The 15,863-nt window shown below is 41.3% G+C and overlaps 1 protein-coding gene across 1 annotated transcript in view; it reads left to right on the forward strand.

The window, feature by feature from the left end:
* Positions 1–15,863, forward strand: part of SPECC1L (sperm antigen with calponin homology and coiled-coil domains 1 like) — a 2,326,126-nt gene that overhangs the window by 1,239,669 nt on the left and 1,070,594 nt on the right. Inside the window, exon 7 of the mRNA XM_044068824.1 lies at positions 3,975–4,150. Within this exon, the coding sequence (XP_043924759.1) occupies positions 3,975–4,150 (176 nt within the window). The remainder of the gene's footprint in view (positions 1–3,974; positions 4,151–15,863) is intronic.

Genomic DNA, 15,863 nt, shown 5'->3' on the forward strand with positions numbered 1-15,863 from the left:
TGTCCTCTTCTGGCCTCGTCAAGTGTGGTTCCCCTGCCTGTGGTCTCATCTCCTATGTCCTCTTTGGACACTGGATCGCTCTCCTGATCTGATCACCCACCCCACAGGGATTCCTTTACCCAGACCTTCTGACCCCATAGTTTTTCCAATTGCAGGCTTTCTTTCCTGGTTCACCACATTCTGTTATCCCAAAAATTCTCCACTAGAAAAATATATAAAAGTAAATGAAAGAGATTTTATTATTGTCTAATCAGAGAATTTTACTGCAGCTATCCATACTATTTTAGATTTTCTGCTTCAGTTTTTCAAGAAGGAGCTGGTTTTTCCACCATCAAAGTTCAACTAGCAGCTATTTCCAATAATCACACTGGAGATTATGCTTTTCCCCTAGTCTCTTCCAAGTTGTGCAAAGCTTTCTTTAAAGGAACTTTTTTGCTTCGACGTCCCATTAAAGATTCCACTCCACCATGGGACCTTACATATTTATTGCATTTTAGTCAAATGGTTAACAGATTGCATTTCATGTTTATTCTTATTGAGGTTTGCCTTTGCAGATATCTCCAAAAGCGTACTCCACTAGATCCATGGTTATTTCATCTGTATTCTGGGTCAGACCTTCCCCCCTCTCCTTTTGGCTTGATAGAAATATTGGATCCTTTTTGAACTCTTTTCTGTCTTTATTCTTTGTTTTTTTGATAGACCAGCAAACTCCACCCGAGGTAATTCAGGGATGTGGGGCATTATGGATAAAGGGAGGAGCTTGAGAGTTAGATCCAAGAGTCTGGAAGAAATGCAGCCGAGCCAGATCCAAAGTCAGATCTGAGACCCATTCGTTGAGGAAGAATGGAAATAAACAACACAGATGCATAGTTATGGTGAGTACATAACTTTGATTTTCTGTAAGTAAATAATTTCATTGTTAATTGAAAAAAAACTTCAGGTGGACTTCTTATGCATATGAGGGTAGTTGCTTCAGGTGGACTTCTTATGCATATAAGGGTAGTTGCACAACACTGATGAATTTTAACTGTTGGCATTTGAAGGGCATGATTGCATAGCTGTAGCTATCATAAGCTAAAAGTACAACTGGTTCATTTTAAGCGTATGCAGTGATTGCAACCGTGATGTTAGATTAGTCTAGTGGTGACTGCATGTTACTTTGAAAGTAGGAAGGATTTACAGCACTGAAAATGTATTATAAGCCCTTTTGCATGTTATTTTATGAATACCGTTCATTTTTAGACACATTACAGATACTGCTGGTAAGCTAGGACTGAAGGAAGTGCATTGAGAGTGATATGTATGAAATCCTGGGAATCCAGGCTTTATAGCCTGGCTTTATAGCCTTACATTGTAGAGCCTATTTCATGTTGCTCATAGCCCATATCAGCTGTATTTATTTGGTGTTTGCTCTTAAGCCATTCCTCTACTGTACGCTTATTGTTACTAAAATTATCCACATCAGTGATGTGGATCAGGTGACTGTGGTCCATGTCCATGACATATAAATTGGTGGGAAGAGTGCAGATCCAAAGCTCCTACCTTTTTCAGTAATGGTAAGGAAACCATTTTATCTGTTAAACAAAAATACTAACCCTGTTGACACCTTGGGCTGCTTAATGCAAGTGATGTAATGTTGTTGAAGACAATGGAATTTGCTGTTTTTAATTTATATTCTCAGCTTTATATATGTTTTTAGTTTACTGCATGGCTTGCTATGCTCGTAGCATTATGTAAATATTTTATTAGACTAATGTATGCATGTGCAACCTTTGAGTTATGAAATGATGACCAAACTAGCAGTGCACGTTTTCTGCATTGCAGTCCCTGTAAGCTTGTGTACGTTCCAGCTATGACTGGTTTGGCAGAAGCGCTCATAATGCCATGCCATGGGTGGCACAGTGGTGCAGTGGTTAACGTCGTCGCCTCACAGCAATAGGTTCTCCAGTTCGATTCTCGGCTGGTGTGCCTTCTATGTAGAGTTTGCATGTTCTCCCTGCATTCGTGTGGGTTTCCTCTGGGTACTTCAGTTTCCTCTCACATTTTAAAGACATGCATCTAGAGCATTTCTCCCTGGGCCTTCACTGAAAATAGGCTGTCTACTAGTTGGACTTTCCCGGTCAACAAATGTTAAATTGCACAATAGTTTAAATTTCATCAGCACTTTTAAGTACTAAGCTGTTAGACTTCAGATTAGGTCAGAATCAACCCCTGTACCCCTTATCTGGGAGGTAAAGACCATACATAACTCTTATGCCAAGCCACCCCCCCCCCCCTTGCAGGAGAGCAGTTATGTGGCAGTTGAAATTAGTGCTGATGTGTAAAGAAATGTTTTGAGCAAGGCATAATTAAAAATGTAGAAATTAGGAGTAACAACCTTTCATGTGAGGGGAACTACAAAACAAAGAATTACAAGACCTAGTCTTTTGTGTGTGCTCATTTAGAAGCATTCTGCAAAGCCTGATATCTCAGTGATATGTACAAGTGTTGTAATGCAGGATGTGGCAGGTGGTTAGAAAAGACTTTACCTTTGAAGGCATGATTCAGCAGGCCTTCATTAATGCAGTGGCAGGAGATTTTCATTACTATGGAGTCTGATTAATTAGCTGGTGGCAATTTCTCTACCCCAGGACCCAGTAGATCATCTCAGTATGAAGAATGTATTCTAGAAAAAGACCAAAATATCAAACCTTGTTTGAATTATCTGAAAAGCTGCTAGGTGGCCCCTGTTGGTGTGTTCACTTAAGGTCCTATGTGTTTGACATGTGAGTCGATGGGGTGCCATACCATCCTTAGCGGGCAACTTCCCATAAACCAGAGCAATGCTCTTCACTTGTAATCTAAGCTGTAACACTCTGTTGCTAAAATCTGTTCTACTAATCTACTCCTTGTGGAAGTAAAATCCTCAAAACTACTTGGATCGACAAAGAGTATCTATTTTGTACTTTTTAAGTAATTACTTGCATAGCAATTTTTGTTGGTGTATACAGACATAACAGCCAGATACTTTATACTATGTAACCTCCCACATGCATATGTTGTCTTTAATAACTGAAACTCCTCACTAACCTCAACATTTGAACTTAAATGTAGCAAGGTATCTCTGTTTGCAGCTGCTCACAATTTCTAGATTTATCAGTGCCTTTTTTATAGAAAAAAAAAATCATATAATTTAAGTACCATCTTCTAAAAAAAATCACTAAGAGCCCATGACCTACTTCACTTCCTTGGTAAATGTACCAAGATGACTTGCTATATCACCATCAGAAATCCCTGATCTCAACCACGAACACTTCACTTTTTCGGTATGTGGAACAGCTTCCAACTGCCTGCTTGTAAAATCCACAAATTAGAAGCTTTTAAAACTGTCTTACAAGGTGACTAGATTTCTGTGTGATTTTCAAATCTGTCTCCTAAAACCAGGCATCATAGCACCACTCTCAAAGGACTCGCTGTCTAACAGTATGTTACAGAGCTTAGCAAGTGCCATGGGCTTTAGTAAACTGTTCCACCTCTCTGTCCGTGTATGGCCATTGTGTTTTCTGTGGTAGTTCATGCAAGATTTAGGAAAAATTGTTCTCCATCATAACAGTACCAAACTTGGAAAAACATGTCTTAACCTCTGTTGATCTAGAGTATTTAACAATGCACACTTTCTCACTTAGTGTTTTATGTTTGACAGCATAACTCATCAAATTATGCACCAAGTTTTCTGCACTGTGCATATAACTGTATAGTAGGAATGAAGCTGCCATCGCACTTTGCACTGTCATGTCTCTTAGCGTTTGGCTCCTTTCTGCAGGATGTTACTACTTCCACATTATTTTGATAAACATACAGATCAGATCACTCTACACAGTTCATGAGTAAATATGTTAAATGCACAAATGATAATAGAGATTTTTAGGATGTCTTTTCAACTTCAGTGATATAATTTCTTGTTGAAACTTACAAGTGCTTGTGTTTCATTTTAGGAAGAGTCTGCTGAATGGCGCCAGTTCCAAGCTGACCTGCAGACCGCTGTTGTCATTGCAAACGACATTAAATCGGAGGCACAGGAGGAGATAGGAGATCTAAAGCGCAGACTGCATGAAGCTCTGGAGAAAAATGAGAAGCTTTCCAAGGAAATGGAAGACTTGAAGTCACGCAAGTATGTGGGAATGTTTGGCTATACAGGCTTATTGGCTGTATGGTGGATAGTATGTTTTTACTTTCATTGATTTGCACCTTATAACAGTGTAATTTCATATATATGCTGATACCTGAGGATTTCCTATCCATTCAGCTTTCTTGTGTGCAGTTTTTCTGTAAATGCAGTTATGGGGCATGTCTTGAAACAAATATTAAGTATTTTGAGAAACTTGATAATTACAAACCCACGAGAAAAAACAAACTTGTTCAGCATGCTGTCATCTTTGCAGTGGCCTTCATCTAGACATAACTCTCATTACTAAAGTTATTTTCTTTGCGATTTTACTGTTCAGTATAAAACCAAACAATAGTTAATTTATCATTAACTGTAGTAGTTAAACATCTATTAGCAGGCAGCAGCAGTTGTGTTCAAATATTGATGCGAGCTTCATTTTGGTGAAAGTTTCCTTAAAACCTTTTCATTTTTGAGATGGTTACAAAAATATGACGGGCATATATGCATAATTTATCAAACAGCTGTTGACACTGAAGCAGTGTTAGTAGCACAATAGGTAGTATACTTACCTTTGGTGTAGAAGGTTGTGGGTTCTGCTCCCACACCATGTAGATTGCGATTTATCTTAAGGGGGGATGGAGGTGCTGCACTTCTTTGAGTGTGTCCTCCTTTGGATGAGGTACCTAGTAATTATGAACCTGTGGTCTTTCCTGATGAGACACAAGGTCTCCAAAAACTACAAGCTCTGTTGGTGGCTCCCTGCTGGGTGAAGAAAGTAAATATCATTTTGTCTGTGAGTTGTTTAAACTGATAGAGCTGCATTCAGTTTTACCTGCTCCATTATTTTATTTATTTTTTTTGTTTTGTTTTAAGAAATCTGCTTGGCCTGTTTTTTTTTTTATGTTGCAGATAGACACTAATTACCCAGGCTGCACATTTCATACATTTTTTCATTGGCTGATTTGTTTCTTGAGTGATACTTAAGATTCAAGTACTACAAGCACTGTTGGTGACACTCTGTTGGTTATTTTTCTCTCCCACCCTCCCATTCCTTGATCTTCTTTTTAAACTTTGTGATTTTAAGCTGCCCACCCTTACTAAAAATTGAGCTTTATAAGCATCCCCCTTTCTACGCTGCTTTTTTAGATCCTGAAATATTTGCCTTTCCTTGTGCTTATTTAAAACAACACCTTTTATTGTCTGATCTACTGCCTCTGAATTCATTATCTAGCTACCTGTTGGATAAAGAAGTGTATTTTTACACTCTAGAAAGCTCGTTTCTGTGCTTTTGCATCAAGAGGGCTGCAGATTTTCCATCTGATGGCATTGGGTGGTAGCCTGGTTTGTACAGGTTGAGGAAACACACTAGAGATTCCTGCACATAGTTGTTTTATTGACTAGAGGGGCTTATTAATCAGCTTACCTTGTTTTTACTGCCTTTATAATTCAGCAGATTTGCACAGAGCTACTCGCTGTGCCAGTAATCTGTACATTCGCAAGCATATGGTAACATTGCTTATTTTCACCGTGAAAGTTTACTATGTTATTTATTGGGTTTTTTGCATTTCTTTAAAGTTGAATTTTCAAACTGCTGTAAGGGCTGCTGTTCTGCTCTGAAATACATTGTATTTAGTGTTTCTTAGTTGTTGTTGGGAATTTGAGGTTTCTTAATACTTGGGCTCCAAACCAGTCACCCATTGTCTTGAATGGACACAGGCAGCCTATAAATGGTTAGTCTCCCAGGCTCCTGCTTGTAAGTGTTTCATCTCCCAAGCCCCTGTTTACACTTATCCAGGGTATCAGAACTTGTCAGAGATTTTAAAAAGGCCCTTGTTGTGCTTGTTAGTGTAGTAAACACCTAGGAATCTATAAAGAGGGTCAAAGTCTGCATTCTTGTGCCAGGAGAGGGTTGATTTCACCTATCTGCACTGGGAATTGCTAGTGGAAAGTTCAATGTGTGCGTACCTGCTTGGCCTTAGAGCGTAGTGTAAAACTTGCTTTATTTCTGATCGTGTATATGCTTTGCGTTTGCAAGCTGCTCTTCATATAATGCTTGCTATTGCTGCTTTGTATACATGCAATCACCAGAAGCTGACATTTCTGTATAAAAACCACCTCAAAACTTTACCTCAGTCCTGCATTACTCACAAGAGAACTAGTTTGCATGGTGAGCAGCATTTACAAATTTAGATAGGACTATGTAGGTCCACCTTACCTTATTTGTAATATCCAGGACTGTTCTTACTGAGAGAGCGTCAGGTTTTGGCGCTGGGCAGAATGGCTGGTAAGGTTAGCTGCATATTACACCAAGTAAGCACCCTTCCTTCATTTGGTTACAAACACCCTCGACTTCTGTCTCTTGCAAGCACACATTAAGACCTGCAACCATGGATGGGCACTTTCCTTCTGCTCTCATCCAGCTTAGTGGACATGTGCATCCTGAGGCAATGTAACAATTGCCTTATGTACACTGATAACTACTTAATTCACGAACAAAAAAATACAGTAATAAGACACTGACACTGGAGGTTAGACATACATAAAGACACAAAAAGCAACAAACATGTCAGCGACTCACACATCACTCACCACACCCACAAAGGACCGCAGACATAGACCCACATATGTGGAGGTGCTGACATGTAAGTTACGTAAACATCAAAGGTCTCTCAGGTGCAGTCCTCAGAAACCCTGGATGCACACAAACAAGACAATTCCTACACAACACTTAAAGCCACATCTCATTGTGTCTCAACTATGAAGCCCGTAAAGGAAAGCAATCTACTACCCAGCATTCTGGTCATGTGAGACTCCATTGTGAGAGACGGTGATGTCCCTCTTACCAGGCTTGATAAGGGGAAGACCACAGTTAGTTGACTGTCAGATCAGGATTCGTCAGATCACACAAGCACTTGGGTCACTTATCCGTAAGTACCAGTATGACTCCGTCATCGTCCATGTGGGTGTGAATGAACTGAGATGTGCATCCTTGGATTACATGAAGAGACGTGATTGAGCTCTCAGAATATGTGTCACAGGCAGGTATAATCCTAGCATTAAGCAGCATTTCACCGTCTCCAAGGATGATACCTCAGTATCATCAGAAAATGATCAGTTTCAACAACTGGCTTAGCTACTGGTGTCATTCCAAAGGGGTCCAGAACTTGTGAGCCTGGGAAGACATGGTTGACAGGTCAAGCTGCTTTGTCAGGGATGGCCTTCCCTTGTCACCTCTAGGCTTTTGGATATTAGTCAAAATATTTTCCACCTGTGTAGTACCATTTTAGGCATTGCCAAAGAGAAAAACCTTCCAACATAACAAAAGCTACTCAGGACAAGCTAAAGCTGTTACTGCACAATGCTAGGACTCTGAACAAGAAACTGCGCTCCCTGAAAGCTCCCCTCACCGTGGAGAATGCTGTCATTTGTGCAGTTACTGAAACATGGTACAAAGCCATGGAAAGGACTCCGGTGATACATAGCTATAAATGCCTTTCATACGTTCTGACCACCCATTGAACATGAAAGAGCAAAGACAGAGGTATATATATATTGTCATAAAGGGTAAGCACACCTCAAGGCTGGTCAAACAATATGATGTACTTGAGCTACTCCATGTCTACTAAACATGGGAAAAATTCTTACCGTATTCTTTCTAGCTACATGTCCTCCACCATGAATGTGGAAACCCATACATCTTACTTGAAGTTACTAGAATCAGTCACCATCCAGGCCAATACCATACTCGTGGGTGATTTTAACTATCCCTCCATTAACTGAGAGGCATACACAACCACTAACCTGCAGGCCCAACGATTTCTTGACTTTGTAAGTTCAAATGCCGTAGAGTTGCTAGTGTGCACTCCCACTAAGGGAACAGATATCCTAGATCTGGTACTCACAAATATGGGAGAGTTCTGCACCCCCCAGTGTGATGTCCTCACTGGTAAGATCAGAATACAAAGTTATCTTCCATGAATTAAAGGTAAAACTAGTCCCCCCACCTAACCCCAAAAACTTTAAGAACTTCTTTAAGCTAAACTACTCCTTATTAAGGTATGGCAAAGCGAGTTCCCAAGCCCCCTCAAATACAGAAAACTATGCAGAGGAGTACACAAAAGCCCTGTACAGCTATATAAACAACTGCATAGAAATATCAGTAACAGACCAAAATAAACCCAGGTCAGACTACTGAAAGAAGCCACCCTGGTGGACCCCTGGTTATTAATAGGTTCTGAAACAAAAGAAAGAAAATCATGTCGGGAAGTAAGAGCAAATGTGCACAACAGAGGAAAAATTCCCTCATTAGTCTAAACAAGCAAGTCAAGGAACTTAAGTCTCTGAAAGCAGACATAGAGGCAGGAATGGCCTCCAGTGCTAAAGATAACCATAGGGCATTTTTCAGTAATGTCCACAATCTTAAGGGCAACACCCAACTTCTTCTGGCTTTTCCCAGTTAGGGGTAGCCACAGCGGATCACCAGTCCGCTCATGATTGGCAGTGGAGTTTTACAGTGTCGAGTTGCCAGATCGATGCCCAATCTTCCACAGAAGGCACACACGCACGCCTAGGGCCAATTTAGTGTGTCCAATCCACCTACAACATGTCTTTGGGATGTGGGAGGAAACCGGAGCACCCGGAGGAAACCCACGCGACCACACGGAGGACATGCAGACTCAGCAAAGAAGGCACCCCAGCTGAGAATCGAACCAGAGAACCTCTTGCTGTGAGGCGGCAACGCTAACCGCTGCACCACTGCGTCCACCCCTTAAGAGCAACACCCAACAATGTGCAGAATTAGTTGTAGATGGCATCACCTCTACTCAACTGGAAGATATAGCAAACCTGCTGGTCAACAAATTCATCTCAGATTTCACTTCCCCCTCATCTCCACTTCTCCCCCAAGAAATAACCTTCACAACTCCACCTCCAGTTATCACCAAAGAACAGGTTACCAGTGCACACTCTAAAGCCAAAACATGACTACAATGGGGCCTGATTATATACCAGGTTGCCTCTTAAACAGCTTAAATCAGGACTTATCAGTCACATTAGAATGTCTGTTTAACCACAGCCTCTGGACTGTCTTTGTCCCAACAGAGTGGAGGACAACAGTAGTCATCCCTCTGCATAAATGGGGGACCATCCATTAATCCGGAAGTTAGACCCATAAGTTCGACTAGTCTTTATATGTAAGGCCATGGAAAAGTAATCATGGACCTGATAAATAGTGATGTAGGAAACTTTCAAATGCCTGACCCAACCCAGTTTGGTTTTGTCAAGGGCAGGTCATGCATACTGAATTTGGTGGATTTCTTTGAGAAAGTCACTACAGCCAAGTATAAAGCTGCGTTGGTACACCGGTAGCATTGTTGCCTCACAGCAGGAGGTTCTCCTGTTCGATTCTTGGCTGGAGTTCCTTCTGTATGGAGTCTGGAGGTTCTCCTGTTCGATTCTCGGCTGGAGTGCCTTCTGTATGGAGTCTGCATGTACTTCCCACGGTTGAGTGGCCTCCGGAAGACATGTGTGAATTGGTGTGCCTTCGCTGAAGGTTTGGCGTCAGGCTGGCAACTCGGCATCATAAAAATCTACTGCCAATCATTAGCAGACCGGAGTTCCACTTTGGCGACCCCTAACCGGGAAAAGCCGAAAAACAAACTACGGCCATGTTGTTGTTGTTTTTGTTTGTCTTTTGGCTTTTCCCGGTTAGTGGTCGCCACAGCAGAATGCTGGTCTGCTAATGATTGGTAGTAGATTTTCGTGAACGCCGAGGTGCCAGCTCGACATCCAACCTTCAACGAAGGCACACCCATTTACGCATGTCTTTCGAATGCCACCCAACCACTGGGAGGACATGCAGACTCCACACAAGAGGGCACTCCCTGCACTCCAGCTGAGAATTGAACGGGAGAACCTCTTGCTGTGAGGCAACAACGCTACCGCTGCACCACCGCGGCCAGGTATGAGGTTTAAACAGTACATACCTAGACTTGGCCAAGGCATTTGAGACAGTTCCTCATTGATGTGTTATAAATAAACTCGTAAAACTGGCATAAATCCCTTCTTCATCAGATGGCTAGACTGTTGGCTCATGGACAGAACAAGTTGTTAAAGTGGGTGAATCCAGATCCAGCAAGAGGCCAGTTACTAGTGGTGCAACACAGGGCTCAATGCTGGGACCACTCCTATTCGGAAATTACTTTTCTGAAGTCAAGGCTAATGTGGAAGGCCTCTGGATGACGAAGTTTGCCGACAACTGCAAGCTGAGGACAATCATTGAATCACCCAACATTGTAGATTTCCTTCAGAGGGATCTAGATCAGACAAATGATTGGTACCAGAACCATGGCCTAAAACTGAATTGAAAAAATGCATTATCATACTCTTTGGGAAGTCAGATACCCTTGTAAATTACTGCATCAGTAACACACCCCTAAAAGTAGACTCAGAGGTAAGAGATCTAGGTACACAGATAGATAGTAGCCTGAACTTTGACCATCATGTGTCCACAGTGGTGAGCAAGTCCTTTATGTGGCAAAACTTATAAGTAAAGGCATGGCATCCAGATCCAACAAAATTATAGTCCCACTATACTCAACCCTCATTAGACCAATCATTGAATACAGAGCGCCATTTGGCTTGTACCCGACTAGGCACTTGCGGCAGCTGGAGCAACCTCAGAGGTTCCTCACAAAGAAAATGCAGGGTGATAGCATACCTTGTGTGGACAGACTAAAAGCTGTATCCCTTTACTCTGTCTCCTACTGACTCTTAAGGGGTGACCTTTGCACAAAGTCCAGCCCTGATAGAGTTGCTACACATCTGCTAGTCAAACAGCATGAGAGCCACCCGATCTAGGGATCTAAACTTCAGCGACTCAAACAAAACATGCTGTCTCAGAGATTGTCCCTTCTTTGGAACAGGTTTCCTATTCATATTAAGTATAGCCCTTCCCTGGCTGTCTTCAAACATAGTTTGAATCAATGGATGTGGAATCTCAAATTCACACCTGGGGTAGTGCCGGTGTCCTTTATGGACAGGAGCAATTTTTAAGATACTCGAGGCAAAGGCAGAAATTCGTGCCATCCTCTTGCCCGTAAGGGCCATATCTTTTTTTTCTTTCTGCTTTTCCCAGTTAGGAACAGTGGTCTGCAGAATGATTGGCAGTGGAGTTTTAAGGTGTCAGGTTGCCAGCCCAGCGCCCAACCTTCCACAGAAGGCACACACATGCACACACTCACACCTAGGGCCAATTTAGAGTGTCCAATCCACCTACAGTGTGTCTTTGGGATGTGGGAGGAAACCCACGTGACCTCAAGGAGGACATGCATACTCCGCAGAAAAGGCACCCCAGCTGACGGTAAAACTGGGTTATATTGGCTAGGCTTGTAACGGCTATTATGCCATTAGCCTAGTAATCACCTATGAAGCTGTACACTTTAAACAAGTATCACTGCATAGTTCCCCAGCAGTATGTAAGCTTTCATACTGAGTACCAAAAAGCAGCATATAAACTACCTCTGATTCAAATTATTAATGGGGACTTTAATATGCACCGCATATTCATAGTTTCTGCTGGAAAAAATCAGTTTGCCTGCCACTGCACATGCCATTTGGGTGGTGTTATATTTCTCTGCTTTGTAGAGACTGAACCTTTAATTTGTAGTACAACAGTGTGTATTAACAATCTTTGGCATGTTCATTTAATCCAGTTATGCTAGTATATCATAATTTTATGCAGTCTGCAAATCAACAACTAAATATGCCGGCAGCGTTTAAAGAATGTACCTGATTTCATCCCCCCCATTAAGGCAATACTGGATGTTCATCGTGTTTCACTGTTGCAGTCATTACATTTGGGTAATCTGCTGGCACGTTGCCCTCAGTCGGCCACTGCTGTTTTGTATAAATCCATCCTCCCAACCTTAGCTTTGGGAATCTACCCAAATGTAATGACTGCAACAGTGAAACACGATGAACATAGTACAGTTGTGTGCACTTACCATAAATGTAGATGTTCGAGTGTATTCATTATTGCAGTCCTGGTTACCTTTCCTCCAGCCCCCTGTTTTTCTTTTACTATACCTCTTCTTTCTTTTATTATGCTTAAAAGCCTTTTTGGTGCATTTGCTTTTGTTTGGAGGTATATTTTATACGACCTGACGTCATGGAAGAAGGGACAGCAACTGACGCAGGACCCGAGACATTGTTAATCAGGCCGACTGAGGGCAACCTGCCAGCAGATTACCCAAATGTAATGACTGCAACAATGAATACACTCTAACATCTACGTTTATGGTAAGTGTTCACAACTGTACTTTTGACCACTCAGTTGTGCACATAGTTATGAAAATATGCTAATCTGTAAGGTAGCTGAATTTCATGGTTTATCTGTCATACAAATGTAGTGGTGCAGCGGTAGCATTGTCGCCTCACAGCAAGAGGTTCTCCCATTCGATTCTTGGCTGGAGCGCCATCTGTGTGGAGTCTGCATGTCCTCCCCACGGTCGAGTGGCGTTCGAAAGACGTGCATGAATGGGCGTGCCTTCGTTGAAGGTTGAGTGCCGAGCTGGCACCTCAAAAATCTACTGCCAATCATTAGCAGACTGGAGTTCCACTGTGGCGACCCCTAACCGGGAAAAGCCGAAAGAAGAACAACAATCTTTCATACAAATATAAACACCTCTCCAGCTCTGCATGTCTAATATCAAGTAGTAGGATTAAGTTAGTGTGGTATTGTGTAAGCATGAATGTAATATGCTGTAGCACCCCACAACACATGTCACTTTCAAGTTTCTAATACAGATGCTAACATACAGCGCATATTTGTAAATTGCAGAAAGTAAATGCAGTCTGTGTGTGTACGCAGTTTGGGTCATGTCTCATTCCTTACATATGTAGTCACTGACTGTTGAGCGTGTATTTCAGCAGTTCCTAATGGGCACTGGCAATATTTGTTTTTATCCAGTTATATCAGTAATTCATGTTGTGATGCCTCCAAAAGAGACATGGTTATCTCCTGTGGGCTATGTTTTAGGCAGACAGTTGTGATCTTTTTTTTTCCTACAACAGTTGAGAAAGTTCTGGTGTGCCACTCAGTTATGCACAAAATGAAAGTATGATGGGTGCCTCTTGAAAGTGGGATCCTAGGGGCAGCGCAGAAAAAATAATTAAAAGATTAGAGGGGCATGCATACTTGAAATTGTTCTATCTGTTGAGTATTCCTTGTCCAATGTCCAGTGATTGTTAGTTCTGCGTATATGAATCACAGGCGCATCAGCCTCCCTCGTGTCGGGGTGGGTGGAGTTTCTCCTCACAGCCCAAAATATCCTTTAAAGTATATCAGGAAATTTTAGAATTCAGTGTTTTCTTAAGTAATTGCAGTGTAATTTTTGAAGTGTTGGGATCTGCAGTATCTGGTTTCTTCATGGAGACAAATAGGCTACATTGAATATGCATGTTTGTATAATTATGCATTCAAATCTAAACGTCTGCAGCCGTGTAACTCGACTATACAACTCAGACAACAGGTTGTACGGCTATATTTGTTTACCATTGTGTATTAATGAATTTGATGATCTGTAGTGCCTCAATAACATGTAGCAGTGTGTAATCATTTAGAGTAACATGACTGCAAAATAATCAGGAAACTTGTATGTACATTTGACCGTGCCAGTCCCCAGCTGAGTACGTACAGGAATCATTGCCTGCTAAGCCATGTAGTGACCACCGATGTAAGCCCTTCTGCCCTATTAGGCTGCATCAGAACTGATGCAGAAAGAATGCAGATGTAAACCGCACCAAACTGAAAGGGGTAGACAGTACCATTGTTGTACAAAGATACTTGTCACTGTAGTCAGGTAGCAAGCAAGGTGCATTTAGTTTTGTTAAACATGCAATAAATACACGGGTACCCCATATTTTTACTGTCTGTTATTTGACAAGCCATGCAATAATAAGAACAATGGCCATCGCTTCCACCAACAGGTAGTGCTACCGTTTGTTGTACATGGACTCTGTAAGGCAGTTTTTACTTATTAGTGGACCAGCCTTATGTTTGTGTACAAATGAGCATCATTTCAGTAACTTCACAGTGTTACTTCAGCTTGTATTCTACCTATTCCAAATTGCAGTGATCCTGAAGTTAATATATATAAACAGAAGGGCATAGGGGGCACAGACTCTGACATCAAGGTGGAGATGGGGCTACAGAGGAACTCCTCCTTTAGAACACTTCACTGTCATTGCAGGTCGATTCTGACTCTAATCTCTGTTCTAATATGTACAGTTACTCATGTTGCATTTTATTTAAAAGCATTAAGTTTACTGTTTTCAACTTATTTGTTTAAAAGTACTGTTAATACATGTATTTAATTTTAACACTGAACTGTGGTATACATTACTCAACATAATGTGAATACCTGAACTTCCAAGAAGTTTGCACACTGAGTAACAGCTTGTTTGTAGCTCTCCCAGTGTGAAAACAACAAACTCAGCAGAGAAGGCCAGTAGACTTGTGTTTATGGGTAAATATCTGTAACTGGCTAGTAAGTGGACTGCCTGGATGCCAGGAATAAAGAAATACAGAAGACTTGGAAAAAAATCAAATACAAAAAGAGAGAAAGAAACACTGACTGGCGAAAGTTCTGCAGCTGTAAAGCAAAAAGCAATGCAACATTCAGACACAACTCCCAATAACCTACAGTAAAATATAAGACAACTCCATACAGACCTGTTTAAACTAAGCAAAACACTGATGGAGTATATCAACACAAACAACAAAAGTCTGGGAAAAATGGAAGAAGCATTAAACAGATATTCAGATGAGATGATAAAGCTGCAAAAATCAGGGGTCGAAATGAAGACAAAGCTGGCTGAATATCAGACTGCTCAGGAAGAGATGTTTCAAAAAATAATAGAACTAGAGGATAGAGCACATAGGGATAACCTGAGATTTTCAGCTGTACCAGAGACGCTGGAAGGAATAGACAGCATTAATTTTTTTTGAAAAAACAAACAACTGGACTTGTATTCCACAGCAGTTGTTAGTTGAAAGGGCACATTGTGTGTATGCTCCAAACCTAGCTATAAGAAAGCAGCCTTGACCTTTAATAGTAAAGATGCAATTCTACCAGCCGAAGGAGTTGATTCTGACAAAACTGTGGCAGAAGGACAAAATACTAAAAGTGGGAGACAGCAGAGTGTTTGTGGAGAATGATTACTCCTCTTCTGCCTGGTATACAGTGAGTAAATTCATTGCACTATTGGGGGAATGTGAAGTCATGGGTGTGAGACTCAAACTGCTGTATCCAGCTGTCCTTAAAGTATTCTTCCCTGGAGGGACAAAATCATTTTTTGATGAAGTGTATGCTAAAGAGAAAATACAAAAGGTTGTCCAACAAAAAGTGAGCTGTGGAACAGAAGGAGATTCTGCTGCTTGTTCATCTGTTAAGAAAAAACACAGAGAGACTGTGTACATGTGAAACCTTTTCCAGTATTTCAGCAGAAAATGTTGGCAAGAAGGAAGGGAGCACGAGAGTTGACTAGAAGAATTGAGAGTATGTTAGAAATGAAGCAGGGGCAAGATTTGTTAATGGAGAAAAACAGTAATAAAGCCAGTAACTCAATGTGGTATTGCAATACAGTAATTATATTTGTGACATTTGACAGAAACAAGAAAATCTGGAAATAGTGGACTTTTTCAAAATTTCTTGGA

Source organism: Protopterus annectens, chromosome 4.part0 (assembly GCF_019279795.1).
Source record: "Protopterus annectens isolate FY-2018-M chromosome 4.part0, PAN1.0, whole genome shotgun sequence".
Lineage (NCBI taxonomy): Eukaryota > Metazoa > Chordata > Ceratodontiformes > Protopteridae > Protopterus > Protopterus annectens.